Source organism: Ciconia boyciana, chromosome 5 (genome assembly GCF_034638445.1).
Source record: "Ciconia boyciana chromosome 5, ASM3463844v1, whole genome shotgun sequence".
NCBI lineage: Eukaryota > Metazoa > Chordata > Aves > Ciconiiformes > Ciconiidae > Ciconia > Ciconia boyciana.
In genome coordinates this window covers 79,754,850-79,776,594 of record NC_132938.1, presented here as the reverse complement: position 1 = coordinate 79,776,594, position 21,745 = coordinate 79,754,850, and the positions used below count along the sequence as shown (strand labels likewise).

The following is a 21,745-nucleotide window of genomic DNA, read 5'->3' as shown; positions in this document are numbered from 1 at the left end:
TGATAAAGAACAACATCTGTTTTTTTCCAACATATTTTTCAAAAAACCCCTAAGAATTTACAAGTAATAAAACAAAGTTAAAGAAAAATCAAAGACTGCAAAACCAAGCGCTGAAAGTCTTTGCAACTTCAATTAGGCTTTTCTGTGCATGCATTTTATGAGGAGTTTTTGAAGACACAATCACATACTACAACTTCCATGAAATCCCTGTTTTTTTCCCAACAAACAGTGCTCTGAAAGTAAATTAGTGCAGCACATGAAAATGAAATGCATTCTGCAGACCTTTGCTGCAGAATTTAGAAGCTGTGCAATGCAGGGGGCAGGAGTTGAAGAACAAGAAAGATGATCCTACAGATGATGCAGCTAATGCTGCACTTTAAAACTGGTTTTATCCCTGCTACTGATAAAATCCTTTGGGGATGCCAGGAAAACTGGGTAACTGTCTTAAGACCACAGGATACTGCCAACCTGCAGAAATACTTTGCAGAAGAACTAGGGATATGTTTGGAATATGAAGGGCTATTAGAGATGGTAATGTGAGAAAAGGAATTGACTAGGTTAGTACCTCCAAATGAGTGCCAAAAATGGGTGGTTACATTTGTCTTCTTTCTATGACTCAGCTCATCCAAGTAGAAAATACCATTATCTTCTCAGTCTGTAGTGAAATTAAATTATTTTGTAAAGAACTAAATGGAGAAATGTCATTCTTTGAATGTAACTGTCCACATCTTAAAATTAACTTGACGCAGTTTGTAGTCGTCCTCTTTTAATGTCTTTGCTTAGACCTATGGAGCTCCAGCAGAGCAAGCAACTGACAAAGCTGGCATAAACTAGAGGCAGCTGGGGGAACACCAGGAACTTAGTGGTTCAGATTACACAGTCGTCACTCTTGTACCTTTTCTAAACAAAGATTTTTATCCCTTGAAGTTGCATCGTGACCCAAGTGCATCTCATAGTCTTCTGCAACCTCTTTACTGTCTTACTCCTTCACCCTCACCCACATCCCAATCAGAAAAGAACAAGTCTGTAATATTTAGGAGACAAAACCACAGAAGACTAATATTCAGTTAGTCCTTACCTCATTTGGTGGAACAATAGCAAAAGGCTGGATGACAGCTGCCAGTGGAATGCGAGCCTGTTTAGCCATATCTGAAGATGATGGGAAGCAGTAGGTAGTACATCGGATATAACGAGGGCTGGCGTGGCCTAGAACACCCAACATAGCATGCAGAATGAAAGGCTGTTAAAAGGAACCTGCCTGTCCCAAACACAAACCAGAAAAATCAAAACAACAACATAAAGCAACAAGTGCATATGCTAAGTTTAATACATGCTTTTTTTTCCTCCCATGCAAGCTTCTGCCCATCTCTCCTCTTTATATGTCAGTCCATTGCCCCTCCCTGTGGGTAAATCTTTTCTTGCTGTTTGAGTTTAAAACAGAGATTTAAACATATCGAGTAAAACCCCACAATTATTTGCAGTAAGAATCTCAATAGAGATTAGTTTGAAACATATCATATCTAAGATCTTAAAAGAAAATAATATGGATTAAATCCCCAGTGGAAATGTCAACACTATATAAAGAAATGCTGAAGACTGGTATCTACTGTTAGGACTGCTCTAATGAGCTAGCTCCAATTTAGAAAATAGTGTATCTGTGTTAACATCACCATGCTCATTTATCTTGCAAAATACAGTGTGCTAAGATCACCACACCACTTCTTGTTGCACACTTAGCTCAGTTCCCTCAATGAGAAACTGTGCTGTGCACTGCAGACAAGAGCACTGAAAGGCAACAGTTCAGAAATCAGCTTCCTTATGCTCTTTTTTTAACCATCAAGCTGCAGGTCTGCTCAGTTTCTTGAAAGGAATTTCTTTGTTTATCAGAACTGCATTACCCCATTCTCAGATAATGCCAAAAAATCTTGACGTGTTTGTACATTTTATACAGTTTATCCAAGCGCTGATAAATTAATGCTGGACTAAACAATACCATCAGTTTAAGCTGTATTAAAATATCAAGTCTGCTATCAAGAGCAGCACATGGAATATTGTACTTCCAGGCTCTAGGCAGAGGCAAAGGCAGATACACTGGCCAAAGGAAAAAATTCAGTCAACTAGACAGCTTGTACGCTGCCCTATCGCTTGAACAGAATTTTCCAAAATTCGTATCTTAAAACAGTGCTAGTCTCATTGCTTCTTCTAGTGTCCATCTTTCAAAATTTCAGAAGAATCCAAAAAGGATTTTCAACTTGAAATTTAAAACCTTGAAAAATTTTAAGTTAAAAAGGAAAGTTGTCTCAACTATTCGTATTATTTTAAAGGTCAGGAAGGGTAGAGGAGGTGTTAATCCAAGGCGTAAGAATTCAACTCCCACTTCTGACTCCCCCCCCCCTTTTTTTTTTTTCTTTAAAGGGAATTTCCCATGTCATGTCCAATTTAGAGTAAGGAGCATCATTTTCAGATGAGAAATTTGAGAATTTAGTCTTTCTTTTTTTTAAAAAAAATTACGTTTGATTTCACCTAGAGAGACTCCCAAATCAGTAACAAGGACAATTACCTTGGTCTTGGATTACGCAGTCTGTGGTGACAAGAGGAGGAACCTGTCCTCTTGTGTTTGTGGCATAGATCTGCCCTCCCCTAGAAGCTTTATCATTTTCAATTACTTGAATCTGATGAATAAGAAGCAAGAACAGTATGAGAAAGGTAAGCCATGCATTCAGTTACATTCCTAAACAGTTATGCTAACATCTACACCAAGCAACACTATCAACATTGTCTCATACAGAGGTGCTAAAAACCTAACACAATACAGGCTTCCGGGACACTCAACAACTAGAAAACTATACACGCAGCTGAGCAGTATAACTCATTTACAACTGCAGTTGCCTGTTGGAACTCAGGGGTAACGCTACACATTGGGGTGGATAAGACCTATATACAGTGAACAAATTAGTATTTTAGAGTAAGTATACTGACTGCTAGGAGGACAGACCTTTTCAAGAGAGGCTAGCCAGCAAATTGAGGAGAGCGATGGTGTAAATAAGTCCTTGTTACTGAATCTGGCCTTCCATTCTCCCAGATCAAACTGAAGTGCAAGTAAGGCATCACCTTACTCAGATGCCATATATACCAGATTATCTTTTGTATAACCATAGTTATGCCAGCTGCTGTTCTTCATAAATGAATGTACAGGTAATTGATCAGATTGCAACGGTGGGAGGGGTTAGCCCTCATTCCTCCTGACTAGGCTCCATGCACAGCGTAGTTAAGAAATAAACAATAATCTACATAGTAGATCACCTTCCTAGCTGAGCTATATTTCAGCACTGCCATTTAGAAAGCAGCAATTTAAACTCCTGAGATAAGCCTTGTTGGCCACTAGGCAGTATTTCAACACTGGAGCTCAGGGTTTTCATTCTCTAGGTCAGACTACCATGTTGTGAGCTTCCTCCTAGAAAGAAAGTAAAGGAGAGCAATCATAGAAAACTCTTATTAAAATAAGGCAGCTCTGATCATGTACAGATTTACTCTGGTTGAAGCCTAGTTTATAGCAATTTACAATGCAATGTCATGAAACGCTCATGAAGCTGGCTTTACTATTGATCAAATTCCTTTCCCATACACTTCCTCCCTTGTCACTTCTGCACAGTCCCTCACACCTGTTTAAGTTTGATACTTTTCAGGATATAACTGAAGTTACATAAAGCTGTATTTTGTTCCACACCATAAACCAGATCACTGAGATGATACCATTATTCCTCCTCTTCCCTCAAAGAAGCTATCTTTTCAGCAATCTGGTTTAGAGTGTAGCCAAACAGCTGTGAGAGGCAAGAGGAATGAGACAGGGAATTTCTGAAGCTGGCTTTGCCACTGCTGCTGGTATCCCATGGAATTGTACCTTTATACTGCACATGAATTTCTAATAATAGCTAGGGAAGTTCAGAAGCCTCTGTTGGAAAGCAAACAGAGAAGAAAAACAAAATTAGTCACACAGAGTCTATTGATCATTGTCCAAGAGGTATTTCCTAACACACTGGAAATAATCTGGGGCCTGTAACTTTTTTTTTCCCCCCAATAAAATTTTTGTATTGCAATTTAAACATACAATACATTCCTCAGAGAGCTTGTTATATCTTCTGCTTGATTACTTTTCCCTGCCTCCTTGGCTCGTATACTTATTGCTAACTCTTGCATTAGAAGGAAAAAGGTTTTGCTCTAAAAAGGTCCACTGGCTGAAGAAAGCAAACCACTTTCAGACTTAGTTCTGCAAAGGATCAATGTACCACGGTATTCTGCAGTTAACCAACCTAAATATATCATTGTTCTTGGAAATAATTGTTGACAAAGCCCAGATGCTAGTTTTCACAGATGTTGTCAGAGCACGTATCAACCTCTAACATACGTAAGAAAAATATAAATCAACAATGGCTACAGATAAGAAGTAAATTTATCTGGCAACATTACTGTAATTATACAATATAAATATAACAAGAGAAATACACATGGTCATACTTATTCCTCACTCTGAATTAGCTTTTTGCCCTTTACAGAGATTGACCCAGATCATGTTTCTTTTAAACATGTCATTTTGATCCTCTCTGTGCTGCTTAAACAAGCCTTTCAACCTATTTTAATATTGCTGTCATAGTCAAGGCTGTTTATTCTACATGAGTAATTGAAACAAGACATCAGTTCATGCTTTCATGCCAGACCTTCTCCCCCACCCCCTTTTTTTTTTAATTAGACAAGACCATTTTATCCTTCTTATGTAAAAAGCACCATACTGAAACACTAGGAATAACTGACCTATTAAGGGCATTTGTTAATTATACAGACACTTACTTCAGGTTTTTTTACACAATGGTTTTCAGTTACATTTAACTTGAAAATTGCCTTTAACAGAGGCAATTGCAGTTGTTACGTTAACCTCTAAGTGATTATCAACAAGCATTTTTCCAAAATTCTGGGGATTTTACATCACAACCATCACTGGATAAAACAAATAATCTTTTCTAGAAGGACAAAATATCCCAATTTAAGGAAGCAGGGCTGCTCCCTACTAGACACTGTCAGGCTTTTACACAAATGCTTTTCCCTCATCTCAGTGGAACACAAATTCTTTCTTGTACAGCAATACTGCCTCAGCAGAGAAGTGGAGGATTCCTTCACCCAGACTAGCTTACAGTGCGGTGGCTAATACATTTTTTGAAGTAGAAAGTTCTACGTCAAAGCTGCAGGACACAGCCTGCTTCAAGAATCCTGACTCTCTGAGGACATTTGACCTGTCTGGACGATTGCCAGAACCAGTGTAAGTGTGTGCATCAGAATGTGTTTTCCCCATGAGTTTAGCATATTTCCTCCCTCTATTTCAATCAGCTGTTCTCAATAAAGAAGTTAAACACAGCCTGCATCTGACTAGCTATTCCTTTGGGTAACAATTAGACTATTTAAGAAAGATGGACACAACCATAACCTTGTTTTCTCTTTCGCTAACACCATTCTAATAAGAAGAGACACTGTCCCACCAGTGCATGTTCAGGCGTGCTTCAACAGCTGAGCCTCTTCAACCTGTACAAAGCTTAAGCATTAAGTATATTCCAAGCTACGGAAATCCTTACAAGACTGCAGCAACTGGAAGGATGCTCAGGCAAATAATTCTAGTTTCCTGGGAAACTCCTGAAATCAAATGGTGAGGTGGCTTTAGAGCATGGGACTTCTCAGCATTTCCAGGATTGCAGTTTTAGAGTTCACGTACCTGTATTCTGCACAAATCCTACTTTAGGTGTCTATCTGTTACTCAGTTTAAGCCTTCAAATTTTCCGGAGTGAAAAGGAAAGGTGCTTAGCTGCCATGAATGCAAGTAATCCTTCAGTACTGCTCACTGTCATACTAAGAATCCTGTTGAGAATTTCTATTAAAGTATTTGGAGCTATGAGTATGTCCCATGTTAGATAAAGTTATGAAGCCTCTTCAGTACTAAAACTAACATTATGCACTAATTTATCCAAAACTGACAGCACTGAGTACAAAATTGCATGTAATTAAGAAACTGCAAAGACTGGAACATATTTTGTGAACCAAGCCACGTTAAGCGCAATTTTATGTTACAAAAAAACCCCACCAACTAAAATAAATACAATATTAGCATTGTCATTACTTTATCTAAAACGCAGCACAAATTTACTTTTATAAAAAATTAGTGCCACATTACTTACTGGGCTTGGAATAGAGTCAGGATCAAGCTTCTTCTGCTGTGGACCTGGGAGCTGTGCTGGACCCCCAGGAAAAGCACCAGGATAAGACAGTTGAGATCCTGCCATCTGAGGACCATAGTTTGCTGCAGAGTTACAAATGACAATACATTTAAAGTATTTAAGTTGCATTATCAATTTTTAGCATCAGCTTTTGTCATAGAATTCATTCTTACTCAGCTAAATGCAACTTCTCCTTCCCTTCTGTTTTCAGCAAGTAAAAGAAATGGATTACTTTGGCTCATGCAGTCCGTGTTTTAAAGGTAAGCATAAGACTAAGTGTGACAACTTCGGCTCCAAAGTTTTCAGGTATATGTCAAGTAGGACAGTTATTAGAGATTACCACAGCTACTGAAATCAGGCCATTACATTAGTGAGAATCTCTCCCCTAACATCAGTCAACGCAAGTTGGTCTAGTTAGGTGGCTTTTTAGTTGTCAAAATAACTGTTTTACCTATGTCAGGTGAAATAATTGTGTTCAGTTACAATTCTTTACTGCTATAGTAAAGCATTTTTGAAAGCTGCTCATGACAGACAGTACTGTAAAACAGAGAGCAACCTATACCTTTAAGAATATAAGAAAAACTCCTTTCTGTAGTATGTTGTGCCTTTACCCATTACTAACCAAATAATTCTGTTCCTGGTCCAAATTAATTTCCTTTTTCTTGTTACAGTCTCAACAGTGTGCTAAACTTCTGAGCAAAAGCATAGCCTGCCTTGAATGTACTGACTGACAATGCAAATCTTTCCATTCTACAAAAAGAGGATCAAACTTTCGTTTTCCCAAGTCAGCAGAACATCAACTGTGAACAGTCGCAGTTCCACCAGTGATTCTCCATGCATGTTTCGTTTTCAATTACATAACAAACATCCTTCCTTACCTTGCTGAGGATGATATCCAGGCCCTGGAGGCTGTCCTGAAAGCTGTTGCAAGTTAGGATTTGGGGGGACAGGTCCAGGGATTCCATCTTGTCTGGCCATAGGAGGCAATGATGGTTGACCACAAAGGCCATTAACATTATTTGCTGGTGGGGGAACCTGTGATCCAGGTGGTAAAGCAATTTGCTGCTGGCTTGGTGGTGGTAGTTGTGGACCCTGAAAAGATGATGGATGTCCAGAAGACATGCGAGAGCTCGGAGTAGTGCCAGGACCTGAGCAAGAAACTATGTCAGTTGAGTCAAAAATGATAACCTCCTAACTCTGTGTGGAAGGTGTTCTATTTTTGCTCAATAGATTTACAACAGATAGGCAATATTGTACCCCATGCTGACAATGCTGCATTATGGGGATTCTGAATGCCTGCTCACATAACAAATCTGACCTCATAGTTTAAGTCTGAACTGATTCAGACATTCAATCTTACTTCTTTTGACTCTATTTTCAATAAAACCCTGCAGCTGGGGTGGATGGGGAAAGAGAGAAGGAAGACAGCCTTTGACAATTCTTGATTAGAATACACATCAATCATTATTTGCTTTTGAAATAATATTTAATTTCATAATGTGAAACAACACTCTTTTTGCTTAATAATCAATTTATCTTATGTGACATGTTTTTGTTAGTCTGCTATTTGCATTTCACCATGACAGGTTCGATGGAAGAGAAATCCACTCATTTTATCTGGTTTACAACTATCTTCTGGTTTTGATGCTGAAAGGTGAAACATGTGGGAATTATTTTGTACACACTGGTGAGGAATAGTTTGCTGTTTATAAGACCCAGATTCCAATTAGAATTAAGCAGACCCTGGAAACAGGGGGTTTTTGAGACTTACCATCTGTAAATACTTATTACTTTACAAAATCTACATTTTTTTAGTCAAATTTCTCCCCAAAGACCTATGGCAAAATAATTTTCAAGAAAGGTAAAAAAATAACCAAAATTAGGTTTGGAGCAAAAGGACCAATGTGTTAATATACAAATATTGAAACCATCTTCTGTCAGACATGTTAACTGAAAACAAAATTTCACATGCAAAAAAACACAAGCTCAGATTCTCGGCTGGTACAAACAAACATCACTCCAGTAGCTTTACAAGCTGTGAATTTCTGCACTCTGTCAAGTTACACCAACTTAGCCTTACAGCTAAGGAAAAATCAGAAGAACAAAACCCAACACAGAGACAGAGTTGTAAAGAATCTATGTCTTCAGTGGTCTGAAGGGTATCTCAACCTTCCAGCGTGTAACACGATAAGCAAAAATATTATATTTTACATAATTATTGCTGAAGACAATATAATGAAGGCAGGAAGCAAAAAAAAAAAATTTTTGCTCTAAATAATATGAGTTGCTATATATGAAGTGCTCTAGAGGTGCTGGGCCACACTTCATCCTGTATGAAAAGGTCTGAGTTAACTGTGCACTTGCAGTTCAGTACATCAATGCTGAATTTGAGTCTAAACTAATTTTTCTAAGGGGAAGAAGATGTAAGTTTTCACAAGCAATTGTACAAACAGAGGGTCAGACCCATGGTAGTTATGCAGGTTTCATTCAAGTCAAATCAGCAACTCATAAAGCCAAGGTAGGAACAGTGACATGGTATGAGTGCAGCCTGAACTGAAAAGTTCACCTTTACACATCTTACAAAGATATCAACCACCAAAGTGATCCTCATTTAAAAAATTCATCCTCCTAAACACACTGGCCTCAGCAAAACAAGATGCTAACTAAATTCCACTCTTTTTAAATGAAATGGTAAATTTCACCGGGAAATACTCAGGAAACGCAGATATAACCAAACAGAAAATTAGTGGTGGGAAGTAATTTACATGGAAGAATCACATGATCACATCTTTACCTCATGGCTTAGGTTTGAGATATTTTAACCTCAAAATAAATCCAAATAAAATGAGATGAAAAACTAAACTATAAGATTTGGACAAAAAAGAATAAGATAGTTTCAAAACAGAGAAGAACTCTAAAAAGCTGAGACAAATGAAACCCTGTCTGCATATTATTGCTCATGCCTTGGCTGTTACCGACAGGATCACCAAGAAATTTGAGAAGTAACTGATAAGATAGCTGACTTTTATGGAAGGTTCATCAAACATCAATTCAGAATTAACCCAAGAATATCAATTTAAGGAACAGGATATGATTTAAAAAAAAAAAAATCTAAGAACTTGAGCAAATTATAGTGGTCAAAGATTTCATTTTCTGTTTATATAGAAGTTCAATAAGTTTCTAATTACCATAGTCTTAATAGCTTTAACTGAGAAAAAGTCAGTCAGATCAGATAAAACTGATTACCATAGCTATTTATCTGCATGTTGTTGAGCTGGTTAGCAAGTTGTGCTGTAGATGAAGTGGATGCAGTATTTGGGTAGGCTGGTTGTGACTGATGACTGTAGGGAGGATAGGAAGGTCCTGTATTGCTTGGAGGTGGAGGGCCTTGAAACCTAAAGGGAAAAATTAGTGCAGTTATGCAAAAAATTACATCAACCAATCATAATTCTAGAAGGTCTCATACCTTCTCAAGGGTGGTGCTAAAACAATTATGACAGACGAACTCTTAAGAGAGCTTGCTCACGTTCTGCTCAGAAAACGTATACTCGTATTAAAATAGTCATGAAGCACAGAGAGAATGCACACTTGTTTAAAAAAAAAAAAAGAGACACGTTTGTTTGCATACTTGTTAGAAACAAAGAAGAGTGAGTATGCCATGGCAAAGAGAGAGTGGTTATAACTACATGAAAGTTTGAAGATTAAGAAACACAAGCTTCTGAACATCTCTCATCACTCTATCCCCTTTCCATGCTTATAAAGGAAGATCACCTACTGGGCATGGGTGAAGAAGATTAGGACAGAAATCTGTGAAGAGAGGAAAATGAAGTGAGAAACTGTTAAGGAGTTCCCTGTAGTAGAGATAAAAAGATGCAGGTAGGGAAAAAACTGCTTCATGATTATCAGATATGGAAAAACACGAATGCAAGAAAAACAACTAAAGAAAAGAAAGAGGTAACACATATGTGGCTTATAAAGATATTTTCTACCAGACTATTTCACTCTGGAAAAATAAGATCTCAGGCTATCTCCCAAAGATCTATACTGATTTTCCTATGACCACCTCTAAAACTGAGGAGGGGCCTAGCTATATCAAGAGAAACAGAATTCACTTTCCTTGAAATTTTGATGTGGAAATTTCCTGGCCGAGAATAGCAGCTCTCAGCAATTTGGGAATAAAACAAGAACAGGTAAAAAACAGTAGACGTGCAGCTGTCAGGGCAATGACTGGAAGCTACGAAAGAGAATCAGTATTTTGCTGAGCTGGTCATGTCAACCTGTTCACCATGTTTTCACATCTTCAGGGCAACAACCACTTCTCCCTATGCATTAGTACATTGTCTTTTACAATTCATCACCAGTCTCTTTGGGTCCTCCATTACACAGTGATAACACACAGGCAACAAACAGGCTTCCCTATTTTGATGCCTAATAAAACATATACATGGCTTAATTTGAACACAAATAACTATACAACAACTAAAAAGCATAGAAGCAGATTAAGTCTTCAAACAACTAAAACAAGAACATTGTTAAATGGTGTCAAGTTCACTAAAACTAAAAAAGCTACAGGTACACAAACTAATTTTGTCACTCCTGGGAGGTAGGCAAAATAATTAACATTTGACAGAATTAAATAAAAGAGCTAAGCATATCTACCCATTTATAACTACCTGCAATATAACCACTGTGTAATAAAGCTTGGCTATCCCTTCATATGATCATTTTTCCAAGATTCCTTTTTACAGCTTCCACCTGTCCCTATTTTCTCCCTTCCCCACTCTTATCTCCTTCACTTCTTCCTGTAAGCCCTGGAGGCTGGACAACAGCACTTCAAATAAACTCTTCATAGCCAATCTCAGATCTAAGCGAAAGAGTAGCAGGCATTCATCTGAGAGGGTATAACAAAACTGCATTATAATATGTCTTTAAAGTACCCTATGGAACTTTGGCTGTGATCCCAAAACAATGAAGCAAAGACATCCTGACAAGGTGGGGGGAAAGTACAGATGCCAAGACATGCACCAGCTTCCAGTCAAAACTCGCTGGCAACTATTAATTTGTAAATAACACCTGCTCAGTACCTCACAACAAAGGAGAATTAAGACATCAGAAAGTGAACAAAAAAAAAAAAAAGCAACTTCTGTATCAAACAGCACTTAGAACACCTTACTGCTGCTTTGAAGCAATGGGTCTAAGATCAAGAAGAAAGAATAATTAAAAATAAAACAAACAATGCATGATAAAGACCTGACTTGCTGTAAAATGGAACTTAATGAGATTACAGATCACACTGTATGATCTGGCAGTTTAACATCACAAGGAACCAAACTAGAAGATACAGTTCAGAATTGGAGTAAGTCAGAACTGCTGAAGATAAAAGGGATGCCATACTTAAATGTCAATGAAGCGGCCGAAGAGAGGTAACAGAGCTCAAATAGCTTAGATCTCACGTATTAATTCTTGAAAGTCACCTATGTGGCTGCTGCCCTGGTGTACTGGGCCCATTTTGGAAGTTGGTCTGGCTGAATTGACGTGTACCAGGGGGTGGAGGTCCAACAGGAGCCAGAGATCCAAAAGGCACAGTTGATTTCGATGCACCTGCAAAAGAAGAAGTACTTTTATGTAAGAACCCTGTAAGAAAGCACAAGATCACCAAGAAATACAAGTGTATGGTCCTCCTCTAGCAGTAAGAATACCGGCTCTAGGTGGCCCTGCTTGCACGGGGGGGGTTGGACCAGATGACCTCCAGAGGTCCCTTCCAAACTCAGCCATTCTGTGATTCCATAAGAAAGGACAGATTTTTGGTCAGCTATAGAAGCAGATATGAAGACAACTAGATAGTAAAAAGGAAGCAAATAGTAATTGGTAACTTTCCGGCAAAAGAACCCAAGAGGGACAGTAAGAAAGAAGCAAGAATGAACAGACCCTGCAATTCAGTTTGGGATACTGGTAATTCCCTGTCACCCAGTTATCTTTATATGTAGAAGCAAGAGATCCCTTTGATTTCGGAGACCACGGTCAGAAAGAAAACTTGGAACAACCTTTAAAAAAAGAAAAAAAAAAGCCTCCATATGTAGAACCTCTAAACCTCTGCTAAAAATGGTTCTTAATTCAGATCTAGAACAGTGACTGTGAAGAGATTATAATTTCTGTAAACAGCAGTGCTGAATAAACAGCTCTTCAACCTGTATTTCTTGAATTATTTCCCTTTAAATTACTCTAACATCAAAAATTTGTTTGGTATCAAACCCGGTATTTTTCCCAAGTATCCCAATAAGCCAATTACCAGAAGTAGTTCTTCTGGATCAAGATAACACAACTCCTGCTGTCTTTAATAAGAAGTTTTAGAGAAACTGGGTAAAACAACTCCTTTTTTCTGTTTTCATGATAACACAAAAATCAAGGACACCACAGAATATTTTAAAAACCTCAATATACTTGGATACTTAGTTCTGTCATTACCCTACTCCACCATTTCCAACACTAAATTTAATGTAACTTATAATCTAAATGTTATTAAAAATTTTAAGAAATACTTTTTTCTAGATACTTTAGCAAATACTTGAGACATCTTCACTATTTTAACTAATTTCCCCCTCTGACATCAGGCAAAATATTGAGATGGTCCCTCTTGCTGTCTCCCTATTTTGGCTATGTATATTAGTAGACTTACAGGGGGAGGAGGAAACCTTACCCTTTGGATATCTTCCACAGCCCCAATTCACCAGTCTAGCATGCCCACTTTGACTCTACTGAAATTAGACCAGCATGACTTACATACAGCAAAACAGGCTTAAATTCCATGCTCTCAAATTATTATTTTTTTTTAAGCTTCAGCCACCATATACTCATATATTATACTTCTTGAAAGAGTTGAAGCCACGTATCAGTAAGTTAAAATTAATGAAAAGCAAAGGAGAGACAGTCATGTTTATCTGTTGGACGTCAATTACATTATGTGTAGCATGATTATGCTGGTAGAAATGAAGCAAATATCCCCTTTGCTAGTAATTTACTTGTACCCAAGGTGCCCTTCCTCATAGAAAGTGACTGTCTCCTGAGCGGTTAGAAAGCAGATGGGCTCTACTTACCACTCATTATCCAAATACATCACCTACTAAGCAAGCTTAAGTAGAACACCAGCTCATACTCACAGGCAAGTTTGTGCTCAAGAATTCAGTAGGACAGGGGTCCTATTGTGAGCAATACAACCCATTTCCAAGAGCTTGCTTGCCATTAACACACATAGGGTGAGAAACATTTCTCTATTCCCAGAAATCGCCCCTTTGTCTGTATTAGGTATTACTCATAATACAGCATTAAGCACTGGTGCTTATTGCTTCCTGAACAATGGAATTCACACACTCATGTTACATCAACATCTGAGCATCAACAATAACACAGACAAAGCTAGTGCAGGATCCTGGTGCAGAAGCAGTGTAAAATGGAGCATTTTGTGCTGACACAAGTAAGAAAAAGAGATGCAAAATGCCTTCATAGAAAAGTAGACTCTGACACATTTTAAGCCAATTTCATACCTGGTTGAGGTGCTGAGTATGAGGAGTTAGGGTCCCCGTAATGCCCATAATGAAGTGAAGAATTAGGTGGTCCAAAACCTGCAGAAAACCCTCCTATTCCTGGCTGGGATTGGGAATATGGAGGAGCTGCAACATAGCCTTGTTGACTCATGATGGCAATATTCTCATTCCAAGTATCAGGTCCTCTTTAAGAATCTGCAAAAGAGAAAGTGACACCTGCTACTACTCTTCACTCTTTGTGTGTTTTAAAAGGCTGTGAACTGTGTTCCCAAAAAGACAAAAGACACATCTGAGGGCAAAAAAGGACCTTGTTGTCCTTGCTATTACCAGGCAGTTTTCCCCTTTGCTTTCACATCTTGATTCTGTTGTTAAAAGAAAGAAAAAAAAAAAACCCAAACCCCAGAAATGGATTAAAAACAATCCAGAAAAAGCTTTCTAATGATGAGAGCATTCACAAGACATTTAATTTCTTTCTTGCAGTCAGATTTTGTTAAGCAGGATAACAGAGACTTTTAGGAAACTTTCAGGAAAGAGTATCCTGATAATTGCAATCATTTAAGACTAGAACTAGAAAATCTGAAGAATTCTGCATTACTAAACCAGATGATTGCATTTCGTAAGACTAGTTTTCAGATACAGTGCCCCTGCCACCAAGGGATTTGAAAAGTTATTGAAGTTGTACGCTTTGCAGCCGTGATAGCTAGCCTTCTCTTTTCCATGTAAGAGTGATTTTTTAATTTTGACTTCATATTGAATTTAACAAAAATAGAATTCCACTAAGTTTCTTGATGCCCAAAATAAAACTGTCTTGAGAAATGCTGAGGATCCAAACCCTGAATGAGCACTTACTACTTCTGCAGAGTCCCAAGTACATAGGTCAGACATCCCCAAAGAACTAAAGATACATGATATAAACTAGCATTTTAGATGTTAAACGTTCCTTTGAAATAACTTTCCCAACCACCTATACTTCACATTCCTAGGCTTGAGCCATGGAGTGATCTTTGAGTATGCAAACTGGATGAAAGCAGATCAGGAATTGTGTTCCAGATGCACGCACAAAGGCACCTCAAAATTACACGCAGCACCAAGAACACAACAGATAAATTCATGCTGCACTGGCACATGTCAGTAGAGAAAAGCTGTCCCTATCAGAAAACCCAGCTCTAGGCTTCCAACATTAAACACATATTTCTAAAAAAACTGCAACAGTTTTACTAATCTTCCACGTCAGAGAAGAAATCACTTTGAGCTGGATACAGGGCCTAGTTCTCCTCACACATTACCCGTGCAACCCTCTACACCATGCTTCTTGATGTAGCATAAGATTTCTCCGTTGCAGTATTAAACTGCTTCAGATTGGTAATCTTAGGGAGTTGTCTTCTATTTCTTAGTTAACGAGGTGAACACGGGGAGAAGAAAAAAAGTGTTTAAACAGAGAGGCTCGTGCTGCCAGCCATACTTTCTTCCCTCCCCCACCCCCATCAGAAAAGACGTGGCAGTGTGAGCTTTAGTTGCTCCAAAAGACAGTAAGTCAGCACTAAATTACCTACACTCTGGCATAGACATATATATATTTTATATCTATATAAAGGAAGATTTTCACTTTGAGGCAGCTGCAACAGCCACACCTTTAGCTGCGACAGCATCCAGGGGAAATGACTTCCTCCACAGCTTGCTCACTCACACACAAAAAAAATCTTGCCACGTCAAACTTCCCACAGACAGTATAAACACGCAAAGGTTGTGCTGAAGAGAGACAGGAACTCTAACCATAAGCAAAATAATATAAGTATATCAAACAGTTCCGCATTCTATTTAACATTGAGCATATTTAATCCCTTCTCAAGATAAGCATATTTACCAACACACGATTGAAAATAGTTTGGAGGCAACATCCAAAGTATCAATAGAAACTGATCACCTAAGGTTTTAGCGATCAGGTTCTAACAAGAGACATACAGCTTTAGTCTGGAAATTGCACAAGAAAGATCAGAGGATCTGCTAAACCCAGATCTTGCCCTGGGTTTCTTTACTACAAGTGTCACCAGACAGAAGGACATGAAATTTTTTTCTCCCTGTGTCTCTTAACACTAGGTTACCTTACACCACCCAGCCTGAGGAACAACACTAACACAAGCACTTCTCCACGATTTCATTTACCTTTATTACAGAATAGGTTGTCATCCTTTTTTTTTCAGAGGACTGCTGTACCTATGCAATGCTCTACTGCACTGATATCTCTGTGAAGATGTAAAACTCCACTATGTGCATGTAGAAGTAGGATAATGGAATCAAAAACAGAGGATCATGTTCTCAGCTAACTGAAGAAATATTAACTTTTTATTTCTTCAGACTCACTGTGCTTGGTAACATACCATCTCAGAAGAGGTGCTGTCCCTTCCTAGAGCACGCTGCAATCTCAATTTGATAAATAATCCTTGAGGGGTGTGCATGTATCTCCACACACACATACACACAGAATGTAATACAGCTACAGGCATTACATTTTGTACATTTTTTTAATAACACATTTTGGAATCAGCTATGAAAACATAAGCTTAAATTTACTTCAGTGCAAAACCTGCAAACAGTTCACATTTCTATCCCCCTTAACTAAGAATTTTAAGCCACTATAACACCGCAACAGGGCTCACTACTCAGCCGACGCTATCGCCCCACTCCCCCAGGACTCTCTGCCTGCCCGCGGCAGGAGCAAGGCGGCACGCCGGGGGTGCCCGTGCCTGTCCCCCGGCGCTCGGGGGCTCGCGTGGGCTCCCCGGCTCCGCGCAGGTAGGCTGCAGCTCCCCCGACTTCCCGCTGCTGCTGGGCGCCCAGAGCCCCTGCCCTCTCCCACCGCCCCTCCGGCTGCCTCTGACGGCGGTCCCCCGCCCGGCGGGGCACGGCCGCGACCCAGCCGCCCCCCGCGGCTGCTCACCCGGGCGCTGCCCCGCCGGCAGGGCCCGATCCCCCGCGTCGCGCCCGCAGAAGCCCCCCGCCGCCCGGCCCCGCAGGCTGTGGCGGCGGGCCGAGAGCCCGGGGAGGCCGTTAGGACCGTTACCTGGGGGCCGCGCGCAGCCCCCCGCCTGCCCGCGCGCGCCTCCGCTCGGGGACACTCACCCATCCAACTGCCACGTCTGAGCCTGCCCGCGCGCCACCGCCCCCCCCCGCGCCGCCCGGGAGCGCGCCCGGCCCCGCCGGCGGCGCCTGCGCACTGCCGGCAGCGACGCCGTGCCCTCACGGGGAGCGTGAGGAGAGAGCGAAGGGCGGCGGGGAGGGGGGAGCGGCAGCGGCCCGGCGCGAAAGCCACCGCGATGGAGTCACCACCACTGCAACCTAACGCGACGGGGAAGAGCCGCGTCGCCGCTGCCCGCCTGTGCGGGGGAAGGGTTCGCAGAAACCGTGAGGGGCTCGGAACAAAGCTTGCGGCGGGGACCGCGGGACTGAAGTGGGGTCCCAAAGAGAGAGATACGGAGCAGCTTGATTAGATCGACTAGAAACCCTCCCACACAGTGCGTGCAGCTTGTAACTGTTACCATCAGTTCTTTTTTCCTTCTGTGTTAGGGGTGAAGTTCCTCTTTAAATTTTTTAGGAAATGTCCTAAAAATACGATACTTTATCTCATATATGCTTTAAAAATACATTTTTATCTGTGGCAATATTTATAGATATGTAAAATTAGGCCACCTGAATATCTAGAGTGAAATATGATACAGGTACTTTACCTGTTTGCATACTCTGGTTTTAGTTACTGTTCAAGTACATTTAAAAATACTACCTCGGTTACAGGATAGAGTCTATGTTTTTCTAATTAACAAAGTAGAAACATGGGAGTAACAGGAGAAAGGTGTATTGGTAAAGTGACTGTTCCTCCCAGTCAAAAAACAAACATTCATTGGGGTGTTTAAAAAAAAAAAAAAGGAAAGTGGTGGAGGATTAGCAACAAGAAAAAAAGTCATCACTCAAAGACAGCTTCCTAACTCATATGCATCTGGAGTTCAGGCTTCATAGACTTTCTTACCCTTTGAGTGTTTGTTCTACAACCTTAATAAAGCTTTTGAAAGTAGTGAACAGTTTTACATGGTGCTAAATCTCAGTAATGGCTACCTCAGACAAGATTGTTAAAAACATTCATTACTATACAAAATAATTCTGAAAAAAATCCCAGTGCCTTTGAAACAGATGTCAAAATGAAGGTACACGGGCATCCTTTACATGAAAGACTCACAAGAAGCCTCAGCAAGCAACAAGAAGCGGGCAAGAACAAGTCTCAACCTGTCTTCATTCTTGCTATGGCCGGATTCACCACCAAATAACATAAGCTGGTTTTCTACATGTTATCGGAGCCAATGCTGTTGGATATGTCAGAGAAAATCTAAAACCTTTCCGATCTCTCACAACTGCCTAATCAGAATGGAAAATTTAGTCCACGAGGTGACAAGCATCAGTTAAGCTGGATGTGGTTTTGGCTGCAGAGTATCAGTGACTCTTTCATAAGCAGGATGCAAAACAACGCCTTTCATCACTGCTGTGCTGTAGTTTCACCCGTTGTCCCTATCTCTTTTGCTGGTTTTATGGACACATACAATTACCTTCAGTTATGCAAAATTCTTCTGAAATACCATGCCACTGAGGAAAATAACGGCTTTAAGTTTGGACATTCCCTATTTTGTTGAGGAGACAGGCGGGTCACTGTCCCACCAGTCCTGTTGTGTCTAGCTCCTAGCTATTAACAGTAAGCAGCTGTGGATAATTCAGCACTGAAGAACTGTGCACTCACCTGGCCACTGAATACTTACTTTCAGACTTCTCCTCCCTGAAATCAGCTCTAGTGAAACTGAAAGCTGAGGTCAGCAAGAGATAGCAAGGGGAAGCTATGGCATTGTCAGTTCTTCCCCTGTTTCAGGCCCGCTCTGGAAATGGGTCAAGATGCCTCTTCTTTCGAGGATGCAGCTTCGCTTCCATTGTCCTTTAGCCTGGAACACTGAGACAAAAGGCACCCAGCATGTCACAGTCCAGATGTTTTGAAGCTACAAGTAGTATTTATCTACAGTTTCCACCTATAACCACCTATAACATTTCCACCTATACCATTAAACCTTAAATTAAAAGTAATTTAAGGTTTTAAATTTCAGAAATGTGGAAACATCATTAAAGATTTAAGTGCATTCCTGGTCTAGAAAAATGAGATAAAATTAAATTGCAGGATTGCTAAGCTGTTGTCACTTCATTTTAATTAAACTGTATCGTAAAATCTGAGAATCAGACTGGTTTCTTCTCTGTCATCATCAATAACGAAGATCTTGTAGGTTAAATTACCTTTCTTAATAATTTATCCTGAAGTTGTACCTGTGCAATGCTGCTGAAAACCAGTGTGATTTCATATATTTCAGACCTAATTTGGAGTTAGTACTGGTGAAGTCAATAGAAGAATTTGTCTAAATCTACATGCTTTTTTCATCTATATTAAAAAATAGCAAATCCCTGGCCTCTAAAATCTCACTTTTACAGTTCTCATCAGAATTTTTTCTATTAGTTCTGAAACAAAGAAAACACATAGTTATCCAGCAGCTTGGGAGATTATTGGATACAGAACCAATACACGCTCTGTAGAAGGCTAACTCAGATCTTTCAGAGACCAATATTAATTTTTTTTAATTATTATTTTAATCATTTGGGATTGATCTGTTCCCTGAAGTTACTCCCGGAGGTCTATAAAAGCCCCTCATGGACAAACTGCAGACTCCGTGTCTCTATCTCATAGCACATTGCATTAAGACAATGTGTGATTCCGGGAAACCTAAATCCTAACCTAACCTTTTCATTTAGAGAGTGTCCTTAAAATACAGCCTTAGCATAAGCTGCCAGGAAGAATCAGAACCACACTGTGATGCATTTGAGCTATGGGCATGTATTTCTCACTAGGATAGCTATAGTACAGCTTTTGTAGCGGTTAACATTGACTGTGTTCACACATAGCTGTGAGGAGACAAATATCTGCAGTTCAGTGCTATATGAATTTGTTAAAAATCAAAATATATTCTAAACCATTCTCTAGGGGAAGATGTGGGCAATATTGGGTATGTTCTTTGAAGAAAAAACTATTTAATCATAAGGAATAGTTCATAAAACTCCAAAGATTCTACATTTTTAAAGGCTTTTTTTGGTTGAGACTGTTTTTCTCCTTTTAATTTCATTTGTATGTCCTGCAGACAAAGCAACAGGTTTGCTTTTGCACAACATCAGAAGCATCCTAAAAGCTGTTTACATAAAAAGATTACTTTCTTTTCCTGTCTTGCTTACATATAATCACTAAAATCTTCTTTCGTGTTTTGCCTACTGTATAGTTAAGATCTATGGAAAACAGTTTACAGTTTAGTGTAAAGCACTTTACAAGCAAAATGGAAATTAGTATTTACAAAGGTTGTATTCATTTAAAATGAAAGCAAAGACTTGGGTAAAAAAGAAGCAATCAAATTTTGAAGGGATTATGTTTTTCTGAAAAAAAACCAGTGTGACTGTGAGGTCAGATTAAAAAATGCTACATGAAGAAAAAGGAAAGATGTAGTATTTCAGGAAACAGAACACTACCGTAAGAAGAAATACAGCAGCGTTGTGACTCAGTTACATTTCCAATATAAAAAACTAAGCACAATATAAACATAAATAAGGGTATAACAGAAGTGAATACTGATATTTTGATTAAACAATCTCGGTGGCAATTAGAAAATGTTATTGGAGTGCACCCTTTAAACACTGCCCTATATAAAATGAAAACACAGAGAGCAAAGGGTTTTCAGAATCTTAGACTGATGTAGCTCCTGTTATTCAGGGAAAATAATACAGTAGTGTTAAAATCCTGGGCATACACTCATTGCTATACATATTGTCTCTTAAGTAACTGGTGTATAGATACTTCCTACAGTGACTATCCGCTATCACCTAGTCCTGTTTCAGCTCAGGCACAGGGCCACAATAAAGGAAGAATTAATTCCTTACTGTTTTGGAGGGTTTTTTTGCAAGATCAGACAATAACTGAGCCAAATCAGACACAAATTGAACCAAAATCGGGCCTGGCCTGTCAGAGGGGCCACTGGGACGCAATTAGGGGTTGCTGAGCACACGGATCATGCCAAGTGATTCTCCCTTTTCCCTCCTGCTAAGTACTGACCTCCCGCTCCACGGTGATGGTAAAGGCTGTTCTACCTCTCAGGCTGCTTTCAGCATACGGTACACAAAGAGGTCCTGACACCTTGTGCTCATTAACGTTTCCAAAATATTTTTAGAAGAGAAGGAGTGTAAATCCAATTCCAATTCATAAACTTATATTCTGTCTGTCTGAATTCATCTGCAAATTCATTTAGACTGAATATTCCTCTCTATTCCCTGCTGTGAACTGGGCAATCTTGTTGCACCTGTACAGTTGCTGGTAGCTTTTGAACAGCTGCATTGTTCCTCCCTAGAAATGGCTGCGTTTTGTTATACCCTGCAGAGGAGAGGAAGGACTGGGAGTGCGTCACTCCTTCCCTGCCCCAACCCTTTTAAACATCATTGGCAACTGGCAAACCCACAATGATAGACCCTTTTGTCTTCATGGTCCCTAACTCCCCCAAACAGAGGACAAAAATCAACCACCGCAGAGGGTATTCATTGCCTACCTTGGAGAGCGTTGGTAAAGTTTACTGGCATATTCGCAAAGCAAAACATTGTATTTAGGGAAGAAAAATTATATGCAAGTGAAAGAGTATTTAATGCTATTATTTGCCTAGGAGAGACTCTGGGTCTTGTGAAAAGGGCACTTGCCTTAAAGCCAAGGTGCTGATTTCTTGTTAGGTTGGTCCCTATTAGCTAAAACCACTTTCTTTCCCTGAAACTCAGTAAAACAGAAATGATTGTAAAATGCTCTATGGTCCACATGTGGTAAGTTCTGTGCAAGTTACACGTTAC

At 39.7% G+C, this 21,745-nt stretch overlaps 1 protein-coding gene across 3 annotated transcripts in view; it reads right to left on the bottom strand.

Annotated features, from left to right (window-relative positions):
* Positions 1 to 17,046, bottom strand: part of SEC24D (SEC24 homolog D, COPII coat complex component) — a 57,036-nt gene extending 39,990 nt beyond the window's left edge. Inside the window, exons 1-8 of one of the 3 annotated variants that reach the window (XM_072863168.1) lie at positions 16,919 to 17,046; positions 13,799 to 13,993; positions 11,732 to 11,858; positions 9,504 to 9,652; positions 7,136 to 7,405; positions 6,219 to 6,340; positions 2,561 to 2,672; positions 1,079 to 1,206 (exon numbers count right to left, since the gene is read on the bottom strand). In XM_072863168.1, coding sequence (XP_072719269.1) covers positions 1,079 to 1,206; positions 2,561 to 2,672; positions 6,219 to 6,340; positions 7,136 to 7,405; positions 9,504 to 9,652; positions 11,732 to 11,858; positions 13,799 to 13,949 — 1,059 coding nt within the window. In that variant the 5' untranslated portion in view covers positions 13,950 to 13,993; positions 16,919 to 17,046. Of the gene's footprint in view, positions 1 to 1,078; positions 1,207 to 2,560; positions 2,673 to 6,218; positions 6,341 to 7,135; positions 7,406 to 9,503; positions 9,653 to 11,731; positions 11,859 to 13,798; positions 13,994 to 16,736; positions 16,759 to 16,859 lie in introns of those variants that run through there. The other 2 variants (XM_072863169.1, XM_072863170.1) reach the window with 2 other exon arrangements.
* Between the last annotated feature and the right edge of the window lie 4,699 nt (positions 17,047 to 21,745).